Raw genomic sequence first — 24473 nt, forward strand, 5'->3', positions numbered from 1 at the left:
TCAATTTAGTACACAGACAGGAGGCTCAAAGAGAAAGAAAAGCATTTAATTCTATGCTGAAAGATCACTTCCCCATCTGGAACTGATCGTTCAGTTTGCTGTACTCGTGGGGAGATTTAAGTTACTGCTCAAGATGCGGAAAGAATCTCTCAGCCTATATCTAAAGTGCTGTGCAGTCTCTTGGCATGGCCTGCCGGTACAACACACTGAAAGATCAGATCTGGCTGCGGAACTGATCCTTCAGCAATAAAACGAAAAGGTCAGATCCAAATGCGGAACTCATCTTTCAGCACCAAAACACTAAACTATTAAACTACTCTGAGCTGCAATAACATAGCTGCCAGTCAGTAGCTGCTGTCCCCAAAACCGCCCTCCAAGTCCTGTTACCCCAAGCCCAGCCCATGTGGTCTTTGTCTACATCTTTTCCAGGGAACAAGTAAAAAGATTGGTCCCTGTGTGTGGCTGGCTGTACAGATAATGAAACTCCTGTGACTTTAAATTTGTTGTGGACCTTAAATTGTTTCTATCTTTGTTTCCTCTTGATTATTGCTCACCTTACTTTTTCCACATTTTGGGCTAAATTTATACTACACGTTAAAAATAAATTTTAGCCAAGTCTAATTTCAGTGATTAGTCTGACCATTTACAAAATATATTACACTACCAAATGTAAAGATGAACAAAGCTACGGCAATACAAACTGAGTTTCACTTTTGCTTCGCCTTTCCGAAAGGGTATTAGTAAATTAACGTTGTGTGGATTTTATACTATGGATAGAGATGGTCATAAACAACAGTCATCATCATCATCATCATCATCATCCGTAGCGCTTTACAATTGGAAACAAACACAGTAATAAAACATTACTGGGTAATACAGACAGACAGAGTCTACAGGGCAATAAGAGTTTGAAACATGAGGGTAATTGCTACATATTGTATATTGTTTCAGCCAGATTGCAAAGGTAAAACATGCTTAGTGGGCTGTATGATCAGTCACACAGCAATGTTGGTCAGAGGGTTGTTGTCTTGTGTTAGCTGTGTAGAGGGTGGTAATAGGGTAATTTAGGAGATTAAGAGGGTGGTTGAGGAATATTATAAGCTTGTCTGAAGAGTTGCCAGTTCAGTCATCTCACTCTACTGTGGGGTGTGGTTCAGGTAAGATTAGGAACACTGAATGCAACTGTTTTAAGTTCATCTTTTATATCTGAGATTTGCAGTTTTCCATTGAAAGTGGTTAAAATGTATCAATTTAAGCTAGAACAGGCTGAAGCCAGCTCCAACATGGTCGAACCTGTCCAACTTTCTAAAACTTGGCTCAATTTTTTTTTTAATTTCATCAAAAAGTCTAGAAATTTTTTGCCAATTTTTGCATATTTTTGTACCTCAAAACTGATTACAGAAATTACAATATATTAAAATTATCTTTGAAGGTCTACGAAGGGTGGGAGGAGGTGAATTAGTTAATAACAGAGTACTTTAGTCTATGTTTATTATTCCTTATTAAAAACATTGTGACAGCACCCAGTTTTGACAATCTTGTTTTCCACAGAATATATAAATGCAAAACTGGATGTGCTCACTAGGTTCGTGGAATGACCAAGCAAAGTTTTGTCACGTAACTAACCAGCATTCAGACCGATAATAATGTACTATACATGAATGTAAAGACAAACACTGTACTGTTGCTGTCAAGCCATAAAACTGGACAAACAATTGTAATAGAGCTTTTCCCATCCAACAAAAGAGATGAGTCTCCACCAGAGACTGAAGATCATGTTTGAGGCCTCTGGAACATATATTGTTTATCAGTGACATTGTATCTTTTATGTATTTGAATCCAATGATAGATGGACCCCAGTAGTTTATATTTACTGTAAGCAGTAACAAAGTGCTGGAAACAATGTGCCCTATGCTGATATTCCATCCTTCCTCAATGACCGTTTTTCACTGTTTGTGTTTACTGCCTCAAATTTCATGATTCGGTGAACCTGAACATTATAATTTAATACAATGTACTGTAAGGCACTAGGGATCCCCAACTAGCCGTAAAATACAGTAATGTTACCACTAAGGTGGAATTCCTAGGTGAAATCTTGTCATGAATCTCGCACTGCAATAGTAAAAGAAAAACTCTATTACACGCAGTGCTGATACATGGCCGAGGCTTTTGGACCTAATTTGAAGGAATTCTACAAATCTGGTCCCATATGGATTTGCTAGGACTTTTTCACTGTGTTGCAAGTTACAAATATATTGCAGCTGAAAATGAATAAGCCAAACAACATAAAGGCCAATGTGGAATATACTGGGCTTTACAATATTATTCCATTACTATAACACAACCAAATGAGAAAAGGTCAGAATAACAAACAAAAATTAGAGCCTAAAAAAATGAGGAAATATAAGCGGAGATGGCGAACGTCTCGTGGTCTCCAGTTTGGTGGAGTATGGATTTGACACTGAGATTGAGGAAGAGGTTCATGGGCCAGTGTTAGGAAAGGGCAAAGAGGCCATCTGTCCCCCAAGGACATCTTACATTACGCTATGTCCTTCACATACATAAATCTGTGACAGTCATAGACTTGAACTGACAATGCGGCAAAGTATTATTATTTCCCCAACATGCACCTACAAAACACATAAATATATAACACCCACCATCCCATATCTGATTTAGGATGGGGAACTGATTCAGTCGAGTTCAGCCAGAGCTTTGTCACTATTAATTTACTATTAAGTCATGAATTGGTCCTGACTGACCAACAAATTTGTCCCTGTTTACAAAGTAGATGGGTGTAGTTCACTTTCCAATTAAAGGTGGTCCGTAAATTCAGTTAGGTTCCAGTGGTCTATATTCATCCTATTGCATCTGCCACTTCCTCTGTCATTTGGCCAAATGCCCAGAATGTGGGTTTCGTTTTTCAGAGATCTGTTAAAAATATTTCTGCCCATCTACATAACACTAATGTCTTATAGCAGAAATCACATTCTTTACAATTGCCAAAAGAATTATGTTATTATTATTATAATTTATCAATTATTTTGACAAAACTTGACATTACTTCACTTTATACCATTTTTAATACTGAGCGTTTGTTTTACTTGTCGCACTGATTTGCCATTCACATCCCAGGTTTCCCTTGAAATGTTAAGGCTGGTGATTGGTAACAATTTTTTTTTCTTTTGAAAATCAAATTTGTATCCAGAATTTGGGAGTTCAGTGGTATTATTTTTAGCTAATGCGTTGATTAGATACTTGGAGAAAACAAATTACATATTTGTCTATATATCATCGTGAATGAAGAAAGCAGGTGCTGGGCAACTGGAACAGACGAAACAGCGTCCAACTGGGCAAATGTATTTTGTAACACTTTAAACAAACCATAGAAGTTACTCGCAATGATTTAATAAATAAATCAAGGGACAAGTCGGCTGCTCCCTACCACATCAGAAGCGCTTCTCAGTCTTCCAGAAAGAAATCTTGTGTAACCTAAGCTAAGTTTTTATGGTGCTAATAAATCCATTTAAGGTATGAGAAACTGTTTGTTCTGTTCCCTCCATCCAGCACCCTCCTGCTTCATACAAAACATTGATGCACCTGTGCGGGGGTGAGATACTGGGATCGTTGGAACCTTCCATATGCTAGAGCAGCCCACATTATATTTACTGATTATAATTATTTACAGTGCTATTTTTATCTTTGGATGATTGTATCTATTATGATTTCAATGTCTATATTGGGCAACACTGTGTTCGCTACATATATTACATTGTATCACTGGGTGCTACCTGCGACAATCTTTTTTTGATAGGACATATGTTTGATTCTCTGAACAATTTGTTTTTCTGACCAATTCTATTGATGTTTATAATCAGTTATTGTTAATTTCACCCCCCTCAACATGTTACATTTTTGAATGTTGATGTTCCCATATGTTTAACACTTCCTTGTATAGAAACAAATACTGATTGTAACAACTTAGACACCGTTCCCAGTCTTCCCACTTCTCAGTATGCTTGTGTTTTACTCATATGAGATGACTTGGTGAATACGTGAGTAAGATTACACATAAGGACGAGGTGACGGCAACTTGAAAGATTTGACACTCCAAGTCCTGTAGTTCTTTATTTCTGAACACACGATCATTTGTTTTGTGACCTAAAAAGGTATTTGTTAGATATTTTCCTTCTCCAAGGAGAGGTGCCGTTAATGAGAGTCTGTTTCTGTGTGCACAATCTGCACGCATTAATTGCGCTTGGAATGAACAGCAAATTTGATTTGCTTCTTGCCTGAGAGATGACCGGTTTTGTTTTTTCTCAAAAATATTAATTTATTTACTGTATATGTTTCTGTTTAGTTTGTTCTATTGTTTTTGTTCTTCTCATCTCTCAAAGCAACCTTGTCATTACTTCCTGTTATTCGCATTATGTTTTTATTATTATTATTTTATTCTGTTGATATACAATGGATGCATATGTATTATTATGCTTTTATTGATTACATGATTAAGTAATTACCTAAACTATTGGAATTCAATTTTTCTTTTCTTTTCTATTGCATTCTAGTAATTGGTTTACCTTTGGCTGACCAGGCTACTACCCATCAAACCAGTGTATTTTGTGTGTTGGATGTTCTCGTGTGTAGATTGACTAATTGATCTCTGTCATGTGATGTTTTTTTCTATAGTAAATGTTTATGTATTGTATTATATTATATTGTATTGCATTGTCTTAATCCCTGATGAAGTTGTTATGGGACCAAAACCTTGTTGACAAAATATCACTTTGCATCTTTGATACAGTGTGCCTCCATATTTATTTATCATATGTGGAATTTTGGGTGGGTGAATCTCCTGATAGATTTTACATTATTAAGCTGTACCTTGATATCCATTTACCTCCTGTTGGTTATTCCTGACAGTCAGGAAGGTTGTCAATCTCCGTGCCGCTGCGTGTGCTATGTGTAAGTAAGAATGTGCATTGTTCTGTGACACACTCAGGGAAATTATATTGCAAAACAAGGTGATTGACTGGGACTAGTGTGGGAATTAAGGTCTGAATAACAGATGTAGTTGTTATGTTGACTGTAGAATAATAGTGTTGGCTTTATAGGTTCTGCCATTTCGCCATCTCGCTTATCTAGAAATGATCTGCAAAAAGATATTTCCATTTCCAATCATTCCACATTTGTCTGTCACATTTTTTTTCACTGCAGTAATTTGCCCTTAAGTGTTCCCATTCCTACCGCAATGACACCACACAACAGAATGAATTGAACCAATGTTCTATTCATAGACTATAAATTTCAGGAAATTTGAATTTATAAATTCAGTGCAGAATGGCTGTTCCGTGGAAACAAGACGAAATTCGGAGTTTGTATTAGTAGAACTTCATTCGTCTGTGAAACAGCTTGTTCTGCTGCAATACTCAATTTGCGTGAGATGTGTTTAAATTAGTATTACTGTAATAGTATCTGCTCCTTTTTATGTTCGGTTGTCCCACAACCCACAAAATTTCTTTTAAGTTTAATCATCCTTTTTTTTGCAATTTGGATTATTGTGGATGCTTTTGTGTAGATAATCTCATAACTTGTTGTGCATAATTTGTAATTTTCTTGTACTTCATTATATTTTCCAGTGCTGACAATGTTGAGGACCAATACTTTGTTTCTGCCCTGGGCTCCATCTTGTCTAGATGATTTACAGCTTCATCTAGCTAATCAAACTTGTATTACGTTTTTGCATATTCACATGTTTGCATTTTTTTTTAACATGCTAATTATTTACTTATTTATATCTACTTTGTGTATGGTTTGCACATTATCCAATAGTGAGTGTGATATTTAGAAGACTGATATTTTTTCATTGCTGAATTTAATTCTACACAGGACAGAATTTCCTGATGAACTTAGGATGAGCTGATATTATTTAAATGTTTCAATGTTATCAGGCTGAAAAGGAGAAATATTCTGCCCTTTTTTGAATCTCTATCTTCAATTATTATTTTTATTTACTTATTTATTTCCTTGTACAGACTAAACTTACATTTGTCCTCCCATTCGCCTTCCGTTGAAATCCTCAGTTGTGATTGCTAAGCCATTTACTTTGAAAGCAATTAGCGTTAAGCTTCTATTGGGTCGATACCAAAAATACCACCTGGACGTTTTAAAAGCTGTTCCGTGATGGAACCATCTTCAGATATGTCAGATGTTCATAGATAATAACACTCCTTGTAGACATGTATAAACACTCCTGTGTGACTGCCTGTTTTAACCCCCAAACCCCTCTGTACTTAAAAAGAGGCGCTAGAAAATAAACCCAATGAAAATTAAATTAAAACTCCACTAGATGGACATCTACTTCTTCTTTTTTAAAGTAGCAATAGGTCATCTCTTTCTACTCCCATCCGATTCACAATGTCCGTCTCTGCCAACTGGGGGCTGCCATATTAAAAGAGAACTAGACTTGAGGATTTAATTTTAGGTGCAGTTCAATAAGTTATGATAAAATACAAAGTTTTGCTTAGCTGGCATGTGCTCCACCAATCTGGTGGTTCCACCAAATATCCTGTCTAGCACTAGAGCAATTTAAACTTGTAATGGGACCTGTTTCAAACACATCACAGTGTTGCCCTTTCACCGATCGACAAAACTGCTCCCTGTTTGAACCAGGTAAGTGGCAGCAGCAGAGAACAGGAATTGGAGCCTTCAGGGAACCTATCTGATTAGAAGAATGCTACACCCCAGTAGACAAACCCCAGGTAAGAAGCCACAACCCAGGTCAGTAACCACACCCCATGTCAGTAGCCAGACCCCAGGTCAGTAACCACACCCCAGGTCAGTAGCCACACCTCAGGTCAGTAACCACACCCCAGGTCAGTAACCACACCCCAGGTCAGTAACCACACCCCAGGTAAGTAGCCACACCCCAGGTCAGTAACCACACCCTAGGTCAGTAACCACACCCCAGGTCAGTAGCCACACCCCAGGTCAGTAACCACACCCCAGGTAAGTAGCCACACCCCAGGTCAGTAGCCACACCCTAGGTCAGTAACCACACCCCAGGTCAGTAGCCACACCCCAGGTCAGTAGCAACACCCCATGTCAGTAACCACACCCCAGGTAAGTAGCCACAACCCAGGTCAGTAACCACACCTTAGGTCAGTAACCACACCCCAGGTCAGTAGCCACACCTCAGGTCAGTAACCACACCCCAGGTCAGTTGCCACACCCCATGCCAGTAACCACACCCCAGGTAAGTAGCCACACCCCAGGGCAGTAACCACACCCTAGGTCAGTAACCACACCCCAGGTCAGTAGCCATACCCCAGTTAAGTAGCCACACCCCAGGTCAGTAGCAATAATCTAGATCATTAGGACTCTCCTCTAACCTTTAACACTAGTAAGAGCTGATATTAGAATGTACATGTTTAGTGCAAATATGTTTCCACTGTAAATGTTTTGCTCAGTTATCAGACAAATGGAACTTGTCAACCATAGTATTTTGCATTATACAATGAAGCTGCAAACGTGATAGTGTTTAAACTATTAAGCATAAACGTGTGTTTTATTATATATAAGTATACATGGGGACGCTATGGTAAGCACCCTAGCAATTTTGCCATGAGAGGTGATATCTGTCTGGGCTACAATTTGTAGTTATAGAGCAGACGTGCTCAAACCCAGAACTCAACAGCTACCGACAGGTGATCTTTTCAGTCTTTCTGTCTGTAGAAATAGGGGGGATAATTACTGACAGATAAAAATAGATGATCTCACCTATGTATGAGTAAAGAAATCCGGAAAACATAACCTGTTGGTAGCTCTTGAGGACTGAGTTTGGTCACCTCGTATTGCAGACAGAAATCCAGTGTAGCATAATGCTACCAGAGGATCCATGAATCTGGGTAGTACTCTTGGGACATCACACAGAGATTATTGAGAGGTTTAACAAAGCGTTAGGAAGCTCCAGGAATTTGGAGGCACATGCTATGACTGAAGCTCCTCCTGATCATATAACAACAGATGGAGAATGGATACATTTCTCAGATGACGCACTGCATGGAAGACTCTTTGGATTGTGTAATATTGGCTATGACGACTTTGCTGCTATACTAAGGAGTTGCGGCATAGGTAGGTGTGAACTTTGCGACTATTTCACCATGTGAAAATCGCTCAGTCGCGCCAATCGTAAAAAAAAAAGTTGGGATGGGAAGTTCAAAAAGAGGCCAAAGAGATAACGCAATGTATATAGTTTTGTACTAGTCTAAGTATCTTAAGCCATACTCAGAAATCTTACTCATAAAGTTAGTCCATTCTTAATTATATTTTAATTCTGTTGATGAAATGGACAATGCCCCAACAGAGACAATGTCTGATATAAATTACAACTCCTACGACACCTTACCTGTGCTTATCGGCAGTATGTTTGCAATCTCCTTCTGAATCATAAGAAGCAGTTTCCCAGAATACAGCTGGAGCAGGAGAACGCCAGAATCTCCAGAAAGTTTAGAGGATAACAAAAGTCCATCACTATTCCATGTGCGAAACTGGAAGCTAACAGACAGGTCGTCCATTTGTGGGGTTCCTGGTAATAAGAGGTAGCTCGTACTGGAGCTTATAAACGTAACAGGAACGACGTGGGGCTCCGAGCAAGAAAATGTTATATTCCCCTAGAAAATAAAAATAGGAGAACTTGAGGAAAGACAAAAACAAAAAAACTCATATACTTATTACATAAGAATACATCTTTTAATGGACTGACAAGAGAATTCTTGAAGCAAAAGACTTGTATGCACTGAAACCTTAGAAGATGGCGAAGAGACTCAAGAGAATTGAATGTTTCCTAAACACAAGTTTTATTTTTATATAAAAATCCCTCGTTGATCTATTAGCTGTTTGTGCGATGACTTCAACTAGGTCAAGTAGAAGTTTGCAGAACCCAAAAATTGTATCCAATATTTATAACTGACAGGCTAGTCATGAAACAGTCATGAATCATTGCAGTAAGTCTTTATCATCAAACTGCTCATGGATACTAATGACCAGTTGTTTAAAACTACATATTTGTGATTGTTTTGCTAGCCCATTGTACTGCTATTGTTACTAGATAGAGTACTGACAGATACAAACAATAAACACATACAGTTAAAAGTCGATGTTGGATTTGAACGCATTTGTGGGAAAAAAAGCATAAAATGTGTTCACAAAGAATGTAATTACAGGGATATGAAAAATTTTGGGCAAATTGCAAAATGCCTGGAGCTTTGACCAGTATTCTATTCATCGGGCTTACATGAGGCGTATTTCAAATACACGTACACCCAATTTTTAAACTTTTGCTTTGAAATTAAAACATGCATTCACTATAAGGTTGGACTAAAACTAAAAACTGTCTCAAAATTAGTAGGTATAAATCCTTCTCGTGAGCAAATAAAAAAAATATTGCAGCTTGTTTGGTAGACACGCGCAGTACAATTTTGCAGATTTTACAATAAACGAACAGACGCTCGTCCACGTCAACACCAGGCCCTAATTGTCCCCATCACAGTTCCTATTAAATCTTCTTCTCTATGATGTAAGAGGTACCATAATTCATTGACATATGCATATTTCAGGACTTATTAGTACTGTGTTCATTTTCTAATATTCTGATGTTGTTGATTTCAATGTAAATAAACCACATTATCTGTTCTTTATTTAGATGACGCAGGTAAATGAAAGCTCCAGCTTGAGAAAGCAAAAATATATCTGAGGCCCATATTATATTATTATATATAATAAATTGTTCAGATTTCATGATTACCAATCAACTCAGATTTTGTAGTGTTCATAACGTCTTTTAAGCCAACAATTCAATATTCATCATTATTCTTAATCTTATCAAATTCGCTTGGAATAACTTTGGATTTAAAGTTTAGAATTCTTCAGGTTTTCACCCTTGGAATTATCTTAACTACTTACTGGAAATTACACGTTTCTTACAAATTTAGACAAAGACACACTGATGTATAACAGAATTATTTATTTTTAATCAAAGATGGCTGTAAGCTAATAAATTATGGACTGCACATTTTATAGAATAAGTGTAATTTAAGATAATCAGAAATAATTTAATGTTAATATAATTAAATCAACCATTGTCATGCCCATTATGAGGTGCAAATCACCACAGTTTAGGAGGTATTGACATATATAATTAATACAGCGCTCAATTAATGATTTAAATAACATTTCCACATAAAGAGGAATTATACATTAGATATAACTAGGGCTTATTTTCACTTTTCTACAAGTGTTCAGTAAAGGACATGGACATAAATTATTCTGCATAGGGATTTACATTTATATACATATTTACATTAATTAACATATTACATATTACTCTGACTCTAAGTGGGCCCATTAAAAGTGAAACAATTCTGAAAACATGCTTAATTGTATCAAACTATAACTTTTGCACAAAGACACCAAAATTAGATTGTTAGCTCAGCTGCTCAGGGAAATAGAGCCTGAAAAACACAGCACTGAGTAAAATTATAGGTGCAATAAAAAATGGTAACTACTGTAGTATTATCTTTCACCCTGGCCAATTATATGTCTTCGAACCGGCCCTGCGGCTGGCACATTAATTTCAGCAGTCATCATGTCCTATTAAATATCATGAAAACCAACCATATTATTATCTCTGCATTCTAAATGGCTCAATTTGCTGAAGACCTAGACAGGTCGCTTTATGTGGGGCAGTTGGGATAGCTATAACCTATTCATTCCAATGGAAAACATGTCACAGTGATCTATTTAATAGGTAAGCTAAGTGCTTCAATAAAGACTACTGCACCTGTATAATAAACGTGTACAACCATATTTCCCTCCATGAGTAGCAACCAGCAATATTATTATAAAAACCAATGTTGGCTTTTTCAGCAGGAAAATCATTTTCATCATCTGTTCTCTCACTATGCTGGTGTCAATTCTGAAGTCGTCTACATTTATCACAAACTGAGCAAGCAAAACACGAGCCTCTTCAATCCCTTATTTTCATAATGCCAGAAAACACTAAAGAATTCGGCATTGTACATCTGCAGAAGTTAATACTCCCCCCTCTCCCTTGGAAATTAAATAGGGTGAGACAGAATGCTAGTTTATTGTTCCTACAGCTTTCTGAATTATGCACGTTTCTCTCTCTTGGAAAATGCTGAAATAAAAAAAGCATTTTGAATATCTGCCCAAAATGTTCCTATCCTTACTTTGATCATGGTGCTAATCTTGCACATTTTTTTAACCCCCACATTCTGCACTCTTTGCAGAGATATCATTCTGCACTTCCAGGCATGGTGTGATTGAAAGTGACAAGTCACAACTCTCAAGCATCTAACGTCTCCACTTTTTGATTAAGTGTAAAGATTGCTTTTTCTCCTATTGTGTCTGGATTGGCTGATGTCCGATGGTACAGTGTCACATTTCTGTGCAAAGTCCTGATAGCCTCCCAGACCGTAGACTTCTTTCAGCTGCTAGAATGATTTCATTTTCCTGTAACAAGGATCTTTTGCAGAGAGGACACTGTAATATATTCATCAGAAAGACTTGCTTTGCTTCGATCATATTTTGTGTTCTGTTCTGAAATGTATCTATTCTGTAACTAACTCTCAGCAGCTATTAGTCATACCTGCTCACAGTAATACCGAGAAACTGCAATAACTAGTAGGAGGACTAGCATAGGGAAACAATACCTGGAGTGAAAACTATAGAGCCAATTGGATAACAAGTGCACTAAATGGATATCCATTGTTTAAACTTCACGGGGAGGAGTCAAGGTTAAAATCTTTCATCCTGTGATCATAAGCTCTATTTTAGGATCCCCTGAAACAGTAGCTGAGGCAAATAGAAGGCTGAGAACACCAATAGTAACTAATAACTCAGCAGGGGGACTTGTGTTGTGCAATGGTAGGTTGCTGAATGTAAGAGCTGGTCTTGCTTTTGGAAGTAAAAACTAGAGATGCTCAGGCTCGGTTCCCCGAGAACCGAACACACCTGAAATTAGCAGATCTGAGTATCGAGCCAAGCCGGCTCAGTACTTTCGCGCGCCCTCGGAATTGAAAAGGAGGCAAAACGTCATAGTTACGTCGTCGGATCTCAGATCTCGCGAGTTTTGAATTTTATAAGTACCGCCCTCCACGCCAATCCAGCGCCATTTCACAGAGAGACACAGAGGGGGTAGCACAGTTCTTGGCAGTCTCTAGTGGAGCTGGGCAGCATCATAGGTAGAATAGAAAGAGGAGGGGTAGCAGTGTTCTTCAAAGTCTCCAGTGACATTCAGGAGAGCTCCATTGCTCCATTTGCTAATTGTCATTGCTAAAATAGAAATAATAGGTCTGGCAGGCTTGGTCTTCTAAATCTGCAGTTTTTGTTTAAAAGTGTATGAAAATAATATTGTGACATGTGAAAATTGACTGCAAATGACTTGAAATTAGTGTTATTGAGGTTAATTATAATGTAGGAGGGAAAAGGTGATTTTAGCAACAAAAATAGGGATTTTAGGAAAAAATTGGGATTCAAAACCAAAACCAAAACATACAACGGTGGTTTTGCCAAAACCAAACCACAAAGTTAATCCAGATCCAAAACCAGAACACGGGGGTCAGTGAACATCTCTAGTAAAAACTATTCACTTATCTATAAGCTTTTTCAGTTGAGTGCTGTTAGTCATTGCTTGTTTACAGTAACCTCAGTTAGTTTATGACTCTTATTGTAGTTTTAGTTGATATTATGTATATTCAAGATTACTGCGCTCTTCATCATTTCATTTTAGACAGAATATACCCAGTTAACGGATGTGCAAAACTGCAGTTTAAGTTTGTACAAATATCCCAAGTATCAAGTTATATTTAGTCCTCGTCTAGTTAATAATTGGGAATTACAGAAAAATCATTATTTATCTCAAAACTACCCAAGATATTTTAGTTTCTCCTGATCAATCATAATTTAATTTATACTTGAAATAGAGTTTAGCAAATTGTGCAATTATATTATCAATTATATCCTAAAATAAATTAGTCTGGGAAAAACTAGTACCCTACCTCTAAGCTGATTTTTATTTCAGGATGACTAATTTTGTATCAGTAGACTTTGCCATGTAGGTTATGCTGGTGTAAAGTATCACTGATTATTAGGATATCGATCTGTAGAGTATGTTTTACTGTTAGTGAATGGATTACCCTGATTCTGAATATATAAATATATAAAGTATTCTCTCTCACGCACCAGAAATCTGATTGTTATGTCATATCTGTGTTTCTGCAGTAGAAAGGTCACCCAAACAGCACATAGGTAATGAATTATCACAGTTCGGGACAATACACGTTAACAGATTATATGCAAAAAACTTTTGTCAGAAAGTGAGAATGCCAAATTGGCAATTACAACCAGATACAATGAGAAAAATTAGCTGTAAGGAACTTAGAATTGTCTGTTTCTTGAGGATAATAATGTGTCCAAATGTCAGAATTGTGTGCATTACATTTAGCACTAATTGTCCATAAATTGCAAGCTTTAGTAGTTATCCCTGTATCTTTTCTCACTCTGTCTATAAGACTTGTCACTTGTCACCAGGCTGCAAGCTATAGGCAGCTGTGATGTGATTAATTAGATGACTATGTTGTCTGCAGCTTAGAGAGTCCGCGTCAGACAACTAGAGTGAGCGGAAACCTTCAGTTGACATGTTATTGATTGCAGAACGCTCTCCTATATATACATGTATTGAGTGGGCTGTGTGTGTGGCAATGTTGGTCAGAGGGTTGTTGTCTTGCGTTAGCAGTGTAGAGGATGGTAATAGGGTAATCTAGAGAAATTAAGATGGAGGCTGAGGAATATCATAACCTTGTTTGAAGAGGTGGGTTTTCAGTGAACGCTTGAAGGTTTGAAGACTAGAGGAAAGTCTTACTGTGCGAGGGAGGGAATTCCACAACGTGGGTGCAGCCCGGAAAAAATCCTGTAACCGAGAATGGGAGGATGTGATGAGAGTGGAGGAGAGACGTAGATCTTGTGCAGAACGGAGGTGTCGAGTGGGGAGATATTTCGAGACCAGTGAGGAAATGTATGTCAGTGCAATTTTGTTGATGGCCTTGTATGTTAGTAGAAGAATTTTATATTGGATTCAGTAAAAAAAACAGGCAACCAATGTAGAGACTGACAGAGTGACTCAGCAGAGGAAGAACAATTTACAAGGATAATCAATCTAGCCTCTGCATGCAAAATAGATTGTAGGGGTTCAAGTCTGACTTTGGGAAGACCAGTAAGGAGGGAATTGCAATAGTCGATGCGGGAGATGATGAGTGCATGAATTAAGGTTTTTGCGGTGTCTTGTGTCAGATATGTGCGTATTCTGGAAATGTTCTTTAGGTGTATGTAACATGATTTAGATATAGAGTTGATGTGGGGGATAAATGACAGTTGTGAATCAAGGATTACACCTAGGCAACGAGCTTGCGGGGTGGGATTTATGGTCATGTTATCAACAGAGATAGAAATGTCAGGCGGGAAGCTTCTGTTTTTGGGTCGGAATATTATTAATTTAGTTTTTGAAAGATTGAGTTTGAGTTAGCGAGAAGACATCCAAGGTGAAATGGCAGAAAGACAGTCAGTAACGCGAGATTACACAGATGGTGAGAGATCAGGAGAGGATAGATAGATTTGTGTATCATCTGCATAGAGATGATACTGAAATCCAAAGGAGCTTATTAGTTTTCCAAGAGAAGTGGTGTAGATATAGAATAGCAGAGGACCTAGGACTGAGCCTTGTGGTACTCCAACTGATAAAGGAAGCGGAGCAGAGGTGGATCCAGAGAAATTAACACTGAAAGAGCGATTAGATAGGTAGGATGAGAACCAGGATAGGACAGTGCCTTCAAGACCTAGGGATTGTAGCGTTTGTCCCATCAAATTTATTCCTTCTTCCACTATAGGACCAATCACTTCCTTGCTTTCCTGTATATCGTGCACCTAGAAGATGCAGAAGTCTCGATACACAAAATGAAATCTCATTTCTGCATGGGGGTGCATGACTAACTTTGCACTCCTACAGATAACATCATACTGGCCCGAAATCCATGTGATGCCTCTTAAAACTGGGTAGCATCAAAGAGAAACATGTGAGGTCATTTGTACATATAGGGCCTGATTCATAAACGTAAATGCCGATACGTACCATATTTAAATTTAAACTCCTCACCCTCACCTTTCAAGCTCTTAATCAATCCTCCCCTCCCTACAACTCCAATCTCATCTCTACCTACACTCCTACCCGCCCCCTCTGCTCTGCCCGTGACCACCGCCTCACTACTTCACTGACCACCTCCTCTCACTCTTGTCTCCAGGACTTTGCCCGGGCTGCTCCCCAGCTGTGGAACGATCTTCCACGTTCCATCAGGTTATCATCTACTCTCAAAGGCTTCAAGCGTGCCCTTAAGACTCAATTATTTATTAAAGTCTATCAGTCCTCCTCCTAACTCCCTTGTCCTGGCTCTCTCCCCCAGTTAGTACCACCCTATTTGTGTCTCCCCCTTTCCTTTACGATGTAAGCTCTCAGGAGCAGGACCCTCTTTCCTTGTGTGCTTCATCTATTATTCCATCACCCTCTGTACCTCTTGGACTGCTTCCCTAGCCCTGTTTTCTTATGCTTCGGCCTACTTCTCGCAGATTTCTATCATCGGTTTCACTCATTATCCCAGAAATAATTTGATTTCCATTACCATGTTACCTGTGTACCATGTTGTGTCATGTACGGCGCTGCAGACCTAAACTTGTATTCAACAAGTTAAGTTTCTTCAGATCCGCTCCTTGTTGAATACGGACAGACGTATGCCTGAATTAGGTGCTTTTTTTTAAAAAAATAAAAAAAAAATAAACTTAAGTTTGCTGCACTTTAATGAATTCCTTAGAGTCTAAAACTGAAAAAGACAGAAGGCAGTAACCTTGCAGTCAGCTAGATGAAATTGATAAAGAGGAATACATATTCCGGTAAAAATAGGCCACAGAAAATTAGGACTTTGGCAGGTATGAAAATGCATTGAATTCTGACAATGTATCAGGGCTTTTACACATATTTTTGTAAAAGTCCTATTAAGTATTTTTACTATTCATAATGAATAAACTTAGCGTTCCTGGATCTTTAAGGTGAATGGGTTAGAGGGAAATTTTCAGGAAGTAATTATTAATATAGTAACACAGTAAAAGGTTTCTTACCACAATGTAGATCTGAGGTTTGCGTCTCTTGGCCAAATCGATAATATTTACTCCGTTATAGTACAGGTTCTCCATGCAGCCGTGAAAATTTCTCTTCAGAAATGTTCCGGGTTTTCCAGGTACTGGAATCCCTCCAAAGCTGAACTTTGGGAAATAAAAAAATCAAAACTTGGCTCATTTCTCTTATATACCGCATTAAAACCAAGAACATAAAGCATAAATCAGATTATGAAGGCGTCGTGCTGCTCGGGAAAACATCATTATACAGCCTGGGCCCTAAATATTTATGTGAAATTAATTTACTGCTTTGGGTCAATATTAAAACAGCCTCTGAAAAGTACATTTACATTTGTTAATGATAGAGAGATTTGTTACAGTGTGGTGCTGCCATACTGAGCTGGAGTAATTATAAAAATACATCAATTAAAACTAGTATATGCCAGTGGTCAAATAACCATAAATTGTTTAAATCTAGAGATGAATGAAATTTTCAAAACTGTTAAGTGAAATTTCCGCCTTGTTTCACGCACTGCTGCAGAACTTTGCACATTTCCACTTACGGAATTCTTTCGATCATTTGTATTCTGCCCGGGATTCAAACCCTACCACGGCCCAGAATAAATTGTTATTGTCCCAGCTCTATTTATAGGCTATAAATACTGTGAAATGCAAATTTACAAGTATTGGGCCTGACTTAGACTTATTTCCCTGATGAAGTCTGGATGAATAAATGTCGAAACGCGTTGGTTAATCTACTACTTTGCAAACAGAAGACACCTCTAATTCACACTGTAAACACTAAACACTGAGGGCCTGAGTCACTAAGGAAAGTAAGGCAAAAAAAAGAGTAAATGTTCTCCAGGACAAATCATGTTACAATGCAAGGGGTGCAAATTAGTTTATTATTTTGCACATAAGTTAAATACTGGCTGTTTTTTCATCTAGCACACAAATACTTGACAGCTTTATTTTTACACTGAAATTTAAAGTTGATCTGGTACATGCCCTACCACAACTATATATCTGTCCCCACATTTTAATTAAATTTTCCTCCCCCTTCAATGCAACATGGTTTTGCCCAGGTGCAAAGTTACTCATTTTATTGCTTTGCTCTCCTTAATGACTCAGGCCCTAAGAGAGGCAAATGAACCATTTCAACAAGGTAACTCTAGAAATTCTGCCGCGCTCTTCTCAGTGTACTTCATACACTGAGTGGAGCACCGGAGCGCTAGTCAGACAAGCTGATACACACTGAAAAGTATGCTGAATGAATTAATGAAAACACAAGCGGCAACATCATCACAGGACCAAACATCTCAGGACAACTGCTTAATAAACATAGAAGTGGAACAGCAAAGGAATATCTAAATAAAGAGAGAGAGACGTTTACTGATATCTCCCAACACAGCAGAAAGAAGAAAGCTGTCAACCACAGAGTCTAAGAGGTATTAGCGAATTACTAGACAGGAATCAACCCTCTTCTGCGTGTAGTAAGTGCAATTTAAAACATATGTGCAATTTCAATATATGAGAAAGGATAAACTACTTTTGATTAACTTTAGTTTCTATTTACAAATAAAAGGATTACAGAACCCACAATTAATATGTTGCTATAACAAGTACAATATTGTAATAACTTGTTTGTTTGTTCTTTATTTTATATATTTTTTGTGTATCTTTTAAGGATTGCGAAACGTGAAAATATTTTCTGGTTTTAACCACATCAGAAATAATCTTTGAAAAATCCTTTAATTTGTTTGAGGGATATATAGAATCCTACTTTACAAACACATATCTAACTTTACACCATATATAAAAATAGTTAAGAGTGCACCAGGGTTAGCCTCCCATTTGGACCTGATTTAGACTTAAAACTAATTTTATGAATTGAGTCCGTACACTTACTTCTCTGTGGCTACATGTTGAGTTGCACACACCTTATAATACGTGCATGTGTAAGATTAGCGTATAGATTCATCATCAACTCCCAAACTTGCAGCAGACTTATGAGTCATGCAAAGGTTCTCTACCTAAACCACATATTCTAGAGACGAGTATAAATCATAATTGGACGCATCTATTAAAGGGTAAAGTGACCGAAAGTGCAACTATTTGCAAATCAAAACACCCAAGTTACGGTCATGAGTTATGCGACACATTTTACAAGTTGAATTTTTATTTGGGGCAAATGTACTCGCGTAAATAGACCCCCAGTGCAAAACTACTAAGCAATAGCAGAATCTAAAAATTGCAGAAATGTCATATGAAATGGCTTCTACCTCCATAAAATTTGATTTGTGTGAAATGTCAATTTATTCCCTCTGTTATTTGAACTCTTTTTTGGCATCACAAAACATAAGTGGAGCATCATCTTTTACTCAACGGGAAGTACAGTATAAAATACATTAGGCATTATGTGCAGATGGAGAATTACTTTGATTTTGTAATTTTGACGTCAATGTGCTTGTTTCATGATAAGTGAAGCCATTTGCCATGGTTCATCACTCTGCAAATTTTGGCATTTTTGGGAATCTCACATTTGCAAAATGAAGCTCAGGAAAATCAGATAGGTGGTAATTGTTTAACTTTTATCTTAAAATGTTGCTAGTCATTTACAAGTGTCCAATTCTATCATTAAGGCTTCAAAATTACTGTATATACTCGAGTATAAGCCTACTTTTTCAGCACATTTTTTTATGCTGAAAAAGCCCCCCTCGGCTTATACTCGAGTGAGTGCCTGTTCTCCGGTCCCTCAGCTCTTATCTTCCGCAGTGGAAGTTAAGGGCTAAAGAAAATCCCTCCCTCCCTACCAGGCACAGAGGATAGTAAATACAGGGGGACATATCCAGAGCTCCTCGTCAATGAGAAAGAGATGCAAGATGTGTGTACTGTACTAAAGACAGCCTAGTAGGAGACGGGCGCAGTACCTGGGGTGAGCAGTTTATCTAGTAATTATTAATGACAAACATATCCTCTCCAATATTTTCCAAATTGTGGCAATTGCTATCCCATGTGAATGCTATATACACTATATATACACACAATATATACACCTTACTAATATGGTTGCTGATTTTTTGGTACATTTGGAGCCATTTTGGGAGCCTGAGTTTATTAAAAGAAGCAAGTAATTTCCCACTCTAGGCTTATACTCGAGTCAATAAGTTTTCCCAGTTTTTTGTGGTAAAATTAGGTGCCTCGGCTTATATTCGGGTCGACTTATACTCGAGTATATACGGTAACCACACATTTAACAATTTGCATTATAAATTATCCTTTTGTCATGAAAACATTCTGAACACATTTTTTCCACATCTTAAATAATTAAGCAATAATTATAACAACAGCAAACCCCCCACACACACTTTTGTGAACACTTCTCAGACTTATTTATTGACCTTTGAGTCCCTTTTGCTGCACTCACAGAAGTTATACACTCTCCTTACATTAAATGGTGCTGTCTGCTTTTGACATCAAACGGTGAGGAGGTCTGTACATAGGTAAAGTGGGTGCATTCAGGTTGTAGATGGAAACATTTAATTGGTTGACTTTGTGTTTATCTCGGGAGCAGTAAGACAGAACACGCATGTCATAGTTCCCTGCTTCTTCTCGGACCACAGGGCCATTCTTTTGAATGTCATGCCTTTTTTATGCACCCTTCCCATATTTGTGTCTGTCCTTGATAAAGCTTTGGGCATATGACTTCCCCACCCTACCCCTCTCCCCTACCGTCCCCTCACATTCATTGTTTTTCTAAATGTTATATTGTTTAAGTTTGTATGGTTAGTGCAGGATATCATATCTTGTACTTTATGCCTTGTATTGTACTAAAATGTATGAATGATTATGTTTTAGAGTGTACTGCGTACACTTGAATGTAATGTATTGTGTGTTTTTTGTACTTTATACAAACAAAGTTACTTTTTCAATCAAAAATTTGTTTTGTTGTGCTCCATATTATTATTTTCTTACATTTCCTACAAAAGGGTGAAGAATGTTCTGCTCGTGGGAGATTAGAATCTAAGGATGAACAAGACAGACACAATGGGTCAGATTCATTAACGAAAGTAAAGCAAAAAAAATTAGTAACTTTGCACCTTGGCAAAAACCATGTTGCATTGGAGCGGGAGCTAAATTTAAAATATGGGGACAGATTTATAGTTGGGGTAGGGCATGTCCTAGATCAACTTTACATTTCAGTGTACAAAATTGAGCTATCAACTATTTAAGTGTCACATGAAAAAACAGTATTTAACTTATGCACAAAATAATAAACTAATTTGCATCCCTTGTGTTGTAACATGGTTTGGTCCAGGAGAAAACGTACTCATTTTTTGCCTTAATGAATCAGGCCCAGGGTCTGTAGAAGCAGAGTGAAAGTGTGGTTAAAGCAAAGCATGAGAATGATGGACTTAAAGGATGTTAAGAGGTGTAGAAGCTTCTCTACAAAGATGAGCTTCCATTAATCAATTTAGGGTAGAGAAGCTGAGGAACAGTTCAATTAAAGGAGAGAAAGAATTCCAGAGAAGAGGAGGCACTCTAGAGAAAACCTGCAGATGGGTATGTGAGGACGTAACATGAGAGATGGGGAGCAACAGGATTTTGGGAGAGCTTAGTGGGTGATTGGGTGAATGCTTGGAGATGAAATTTTCATATGTAGAATGGGGAAAAATTGTGAAGGGTATTACAGTTTAACTCTTTGGGGCATATTCAATTAACTTTCCCGTTCGTGGTAACGAGCGTTACCATGAAAAGTGTGCTGTATTGATGGTAATAGGGTACCGCAATAATGCAGATTTCCCTTCGCAACTCTATGGGGTACGCACGAAAATCCACATTGTTGCGGTACTGTGGATTGCCTTCACGGCCCCTTTCCGGCGTCTTACCGCGGACCGGAAACCTAATTGAATACCTCTTTTTGACTTTTATCTTTAGAGCTAGAGGGAGTCAATGGAAGGATTGGCAGATGGGGGTGGGTGATGTTGCACGATTTGTAATGTGAATAAGCACGGCAGCATAATGGATTGAAGAGGGGGCAATCAGCAGAGGAGAAAGCAGAAAGTTAAAATAGTCATTTTCCTAAGAGTCTTCTGAAACTAATTGGGTTCATTAAAAAACTGGCTATGTGGGGGGGGGGGGGCGACTGGAAAGTACAGAGGAGGCATCAGTATTAATAGACGTCACCTTTTGCTAACTGGACAGCAAAATAGCACAATTTGAGTAAATTGGGCCTGACATTTATGTAACCAGATACACCCACACAAATATGTGCAGGAAATGATAAATTGTTGCTTGAGTTACAATTAGTAAATCATTCAGATTATTTTTCCTATTTTTTTTCTCAGTATAAAGTCCATTTAAATTAAATTCAATGTAACACATCCAAATATTTAGAAAATTACTTTATTATCAAACACGAAACTGGCAGTTCTGCCAAAGAAGAAAAATGATCATATATAATATATACTACACAAGTCATGTAAATAATATGTATATAAACAGTGAGTGCTGATGTCATTGCTTATAAACAGTGATGTCATCAATGCAGTGTCCTTAGGAACACTTGTCTATTATAAGAAATACTGCACCAACTACTGTAAATTATAACAGATATTAAGGGCTAGATTTACTAAGCTGCTGGTTTGAAAAAGTGGGGATGTTGCCTATAGCAACCTATCAGATTCTAGCTTACATTTATTTAGTACCTTCTACAAAATGACAGCTAGAATCTGATTGGTTGCTATAGGCAACATCCCCTTTTTCAAACCCGCAGCTTAGTAAATCTAGCCCTAAGTGTCAACTTGGATTTCGATATAAAAGACTACAGCCTTGAGCTGCTACATAGTCACAGAGCTCTTTGGTGACTTTTAATATCCATAATAATGTAGTGGGTATATATGCAATATGAAAACTGCATTGAGATTTTGATAAAAAAAATTCCTTGTACATCGTACAAAGTCCTGAAATTCATCTCTACAGCATTAATTACTGTCTTGTGCTAAGAAAATAAAACTGTGGCTATGAGTAACATTTTTTAAAGTATTAACAAAATTAATAACTTAGCACCATCATCGTAAATACATTTTACAATAAACCATGACCATTTTCTATCCTGCAGGGTAATAAAGGCTGTCGGGATATGCAAAGGTCATTGACCATTTTAATTAAAATTCACTGATTTGATGTCTTTTATGACGCTTGTAAAAGTCAAAGCAGAAACACAATCCAGAGTGTGTAAATATATTATTAGTTTAATGCAATATAAACTTCCTCACATCTAAGATGCTCTTTATTGCAGAGCGACTAGTGAAATGTTTGATAAAGTTACAATGAAACGCGGCAGTTTCACCAAATTTTGGACATATTTATACGAGGAGAAATATTTTATGGCTGAAAAACTAGAGAACATTTTCTGAAAATATTGTTTATAAAAAGGAGAGAAAAGATCCTCATCTATTTTCTGTAGTATCTGTAGTTAGATGGCAATAAATTTATAAATCGAATACCCAAATGTTCTGATTTAGAAGGCAATGATAAATATGGCTTTGTCGCATCTAATGCATGTAATCGTATTTCCTAAACAGCCACAATTACTAGTTTAAACTGATTCCTATCTCCATGCTAGGTGCACACTTCAGCTGTTCCGAGTCTTTCAGCTTTTATTGTTATGCAATAATTATAATTGCCTAATAAATAGCAATAATACTGGTTATGTCCGACTATTTTATCACCCATCAAATGCACTAAAATATTATTTAACGACAGCTATAATCTTTGGTGGGCTCGGTATGTCACAAAATTTTATTAGAAATGTATTAGTATAAACAAAATATTAATGACATCGGGCTAGATTACAAATATGCTTATGGGTATTATTCAGAGTATAAAATTATACTGTGCAACCTGTGTGGGACTAATCATCATAGCAAAAAACATAAAACATATTCAAATTAGAAACAGAAATTGCGCTGTATATCAAGAAAAGTTCTAATTTAGAGAAATATAGCCGACAGATGGTATAAACCCGTTACATGGTACAGAAAAACTATAGAGTATTTGAAGAAGTAAATACTAGCACTTAAATATAATATGACAAATTCAACAGTATCAATATAATAAAGACAGTTGACATACTAGAAAGGGTAATAATATGAAGAGATATTGGATAAATAGAAAGCATAAAACTACTATAAACTTGGTAAAAATTCAAATGCCTATGAGTACTATAAATGAGGTATTAAAATTAGAGATGTACAAATTGTCAGGACTCAGAGCCCTGGCTCCTGTGGACTTGGTGCAGTACCTTATTCCCACCAGAGGTGTTGCTGTATGTTGAACATCTCAGGTCAGCTTAAGTCCTGGGGGCAAAGGAGTACCAAGGAGGATGTGTAGCTTCAGGGGAAAAGGGGTTCCTATCGGTGAACTCCACGCTAGTCAATTTCTGGTAGTTTTATCTCAGTTAAGACCTCCTGATCTTACACAAATACAAGACTTGGATTGGGATTGAAAGGTTTTCACTAAAGTTCATCTTACCAAATACAAATCCTGATCTCCCCTCAGTTCTAATGATTGAGAGACACAGATATAATTTCCAGAAGCAAAGTTACAGATAAAATGTGATCACTTTGGTCGTTCCTGCTTAGCTTTAACATGCAAATAACCATGCAATAAAATATTTTCTGAAACTGTAATAAATTTTACTAGAGTATAAAAACACCCATCACAGTGTTTGTGGAGAGAGTGTAACTTCCAGGGGAAGCTACTCTAACGCTGTTGCTCTTTGCTTATTATTGCTTATGTTAACCAGCTGGGTCTTCAGATTGACATTAGAACCTGTTCGATATTTAAGTAAAAGTTAAGTACTTAGTGCAGTGGTTCCCAAACTGGGTGCCGTGGCTCCCTGGGGTGCCACGGTGACCTCCCTGGGGTGCCGTGGCAAGGGCTGGTGGTAAGCAAGGAGGGTGACTACTTGGTAATTATTTTGGCTTAGGGGTGCCTTGAAAAAATTAGAAACTAAGAAAGTTTGGGTTCCACTGACTTAGTGACTTGCCTGATTGGGAACCAGACTTAACAAACAGACTTGTACCTAATTGAAACAAAAAAGAGTAAGGTATAGACACCTTGGTCAGAGTAAAAAAGAAGAGAACAAACAATCTTAATCCTTCAGATAGAGGTTAATCTACAATGAAAGCCATGGATATATGGATTCATGGTTCTTTAGGAATAGGCAA

General features: G+C 37.4%; 1 protein-coding gene across 1 annotated transcript in view; it reads right to left on the bottom strand.

The window, feature by feature from the left end:
* The window catches only part of CNTNAP5 (contactin associated protein family member 5), a 298681-nt gene that overhangs the window by 137227 nt on the left and 136981 nt on the right, over nt 1-24473 (bottom strand). The window contains exons 7-8 of the mRNA XM_075181121.1: nt 16243-16386; nt 8408-8672 (exon numbers count right to left, since the gene is read on the bottom strand). Coding sequence (XP_075037222.1) covers nt 8408-8672; nt 16243-16386 — 409 coding nt within the window. The remainder of the gene's footprint in view (nt 1-8407; nt 8673-16242; nt 16387-24473) is intronic.

The sequence above is a fragment of the Mixophyes fleayi genome, chromosome 7 (assembly GCF_038048845.1).
Source record: "Mixophyes fleayi isolate aMixFle1 chromosome 7, aMixFle1.hap1, whole genome shotgun sequence".
NCBI lineage: Eukaryota > Metazoa > Chordata > Amphibia > Anura > Limnodynastidae > Mixophyes > Mixophyes fleayi.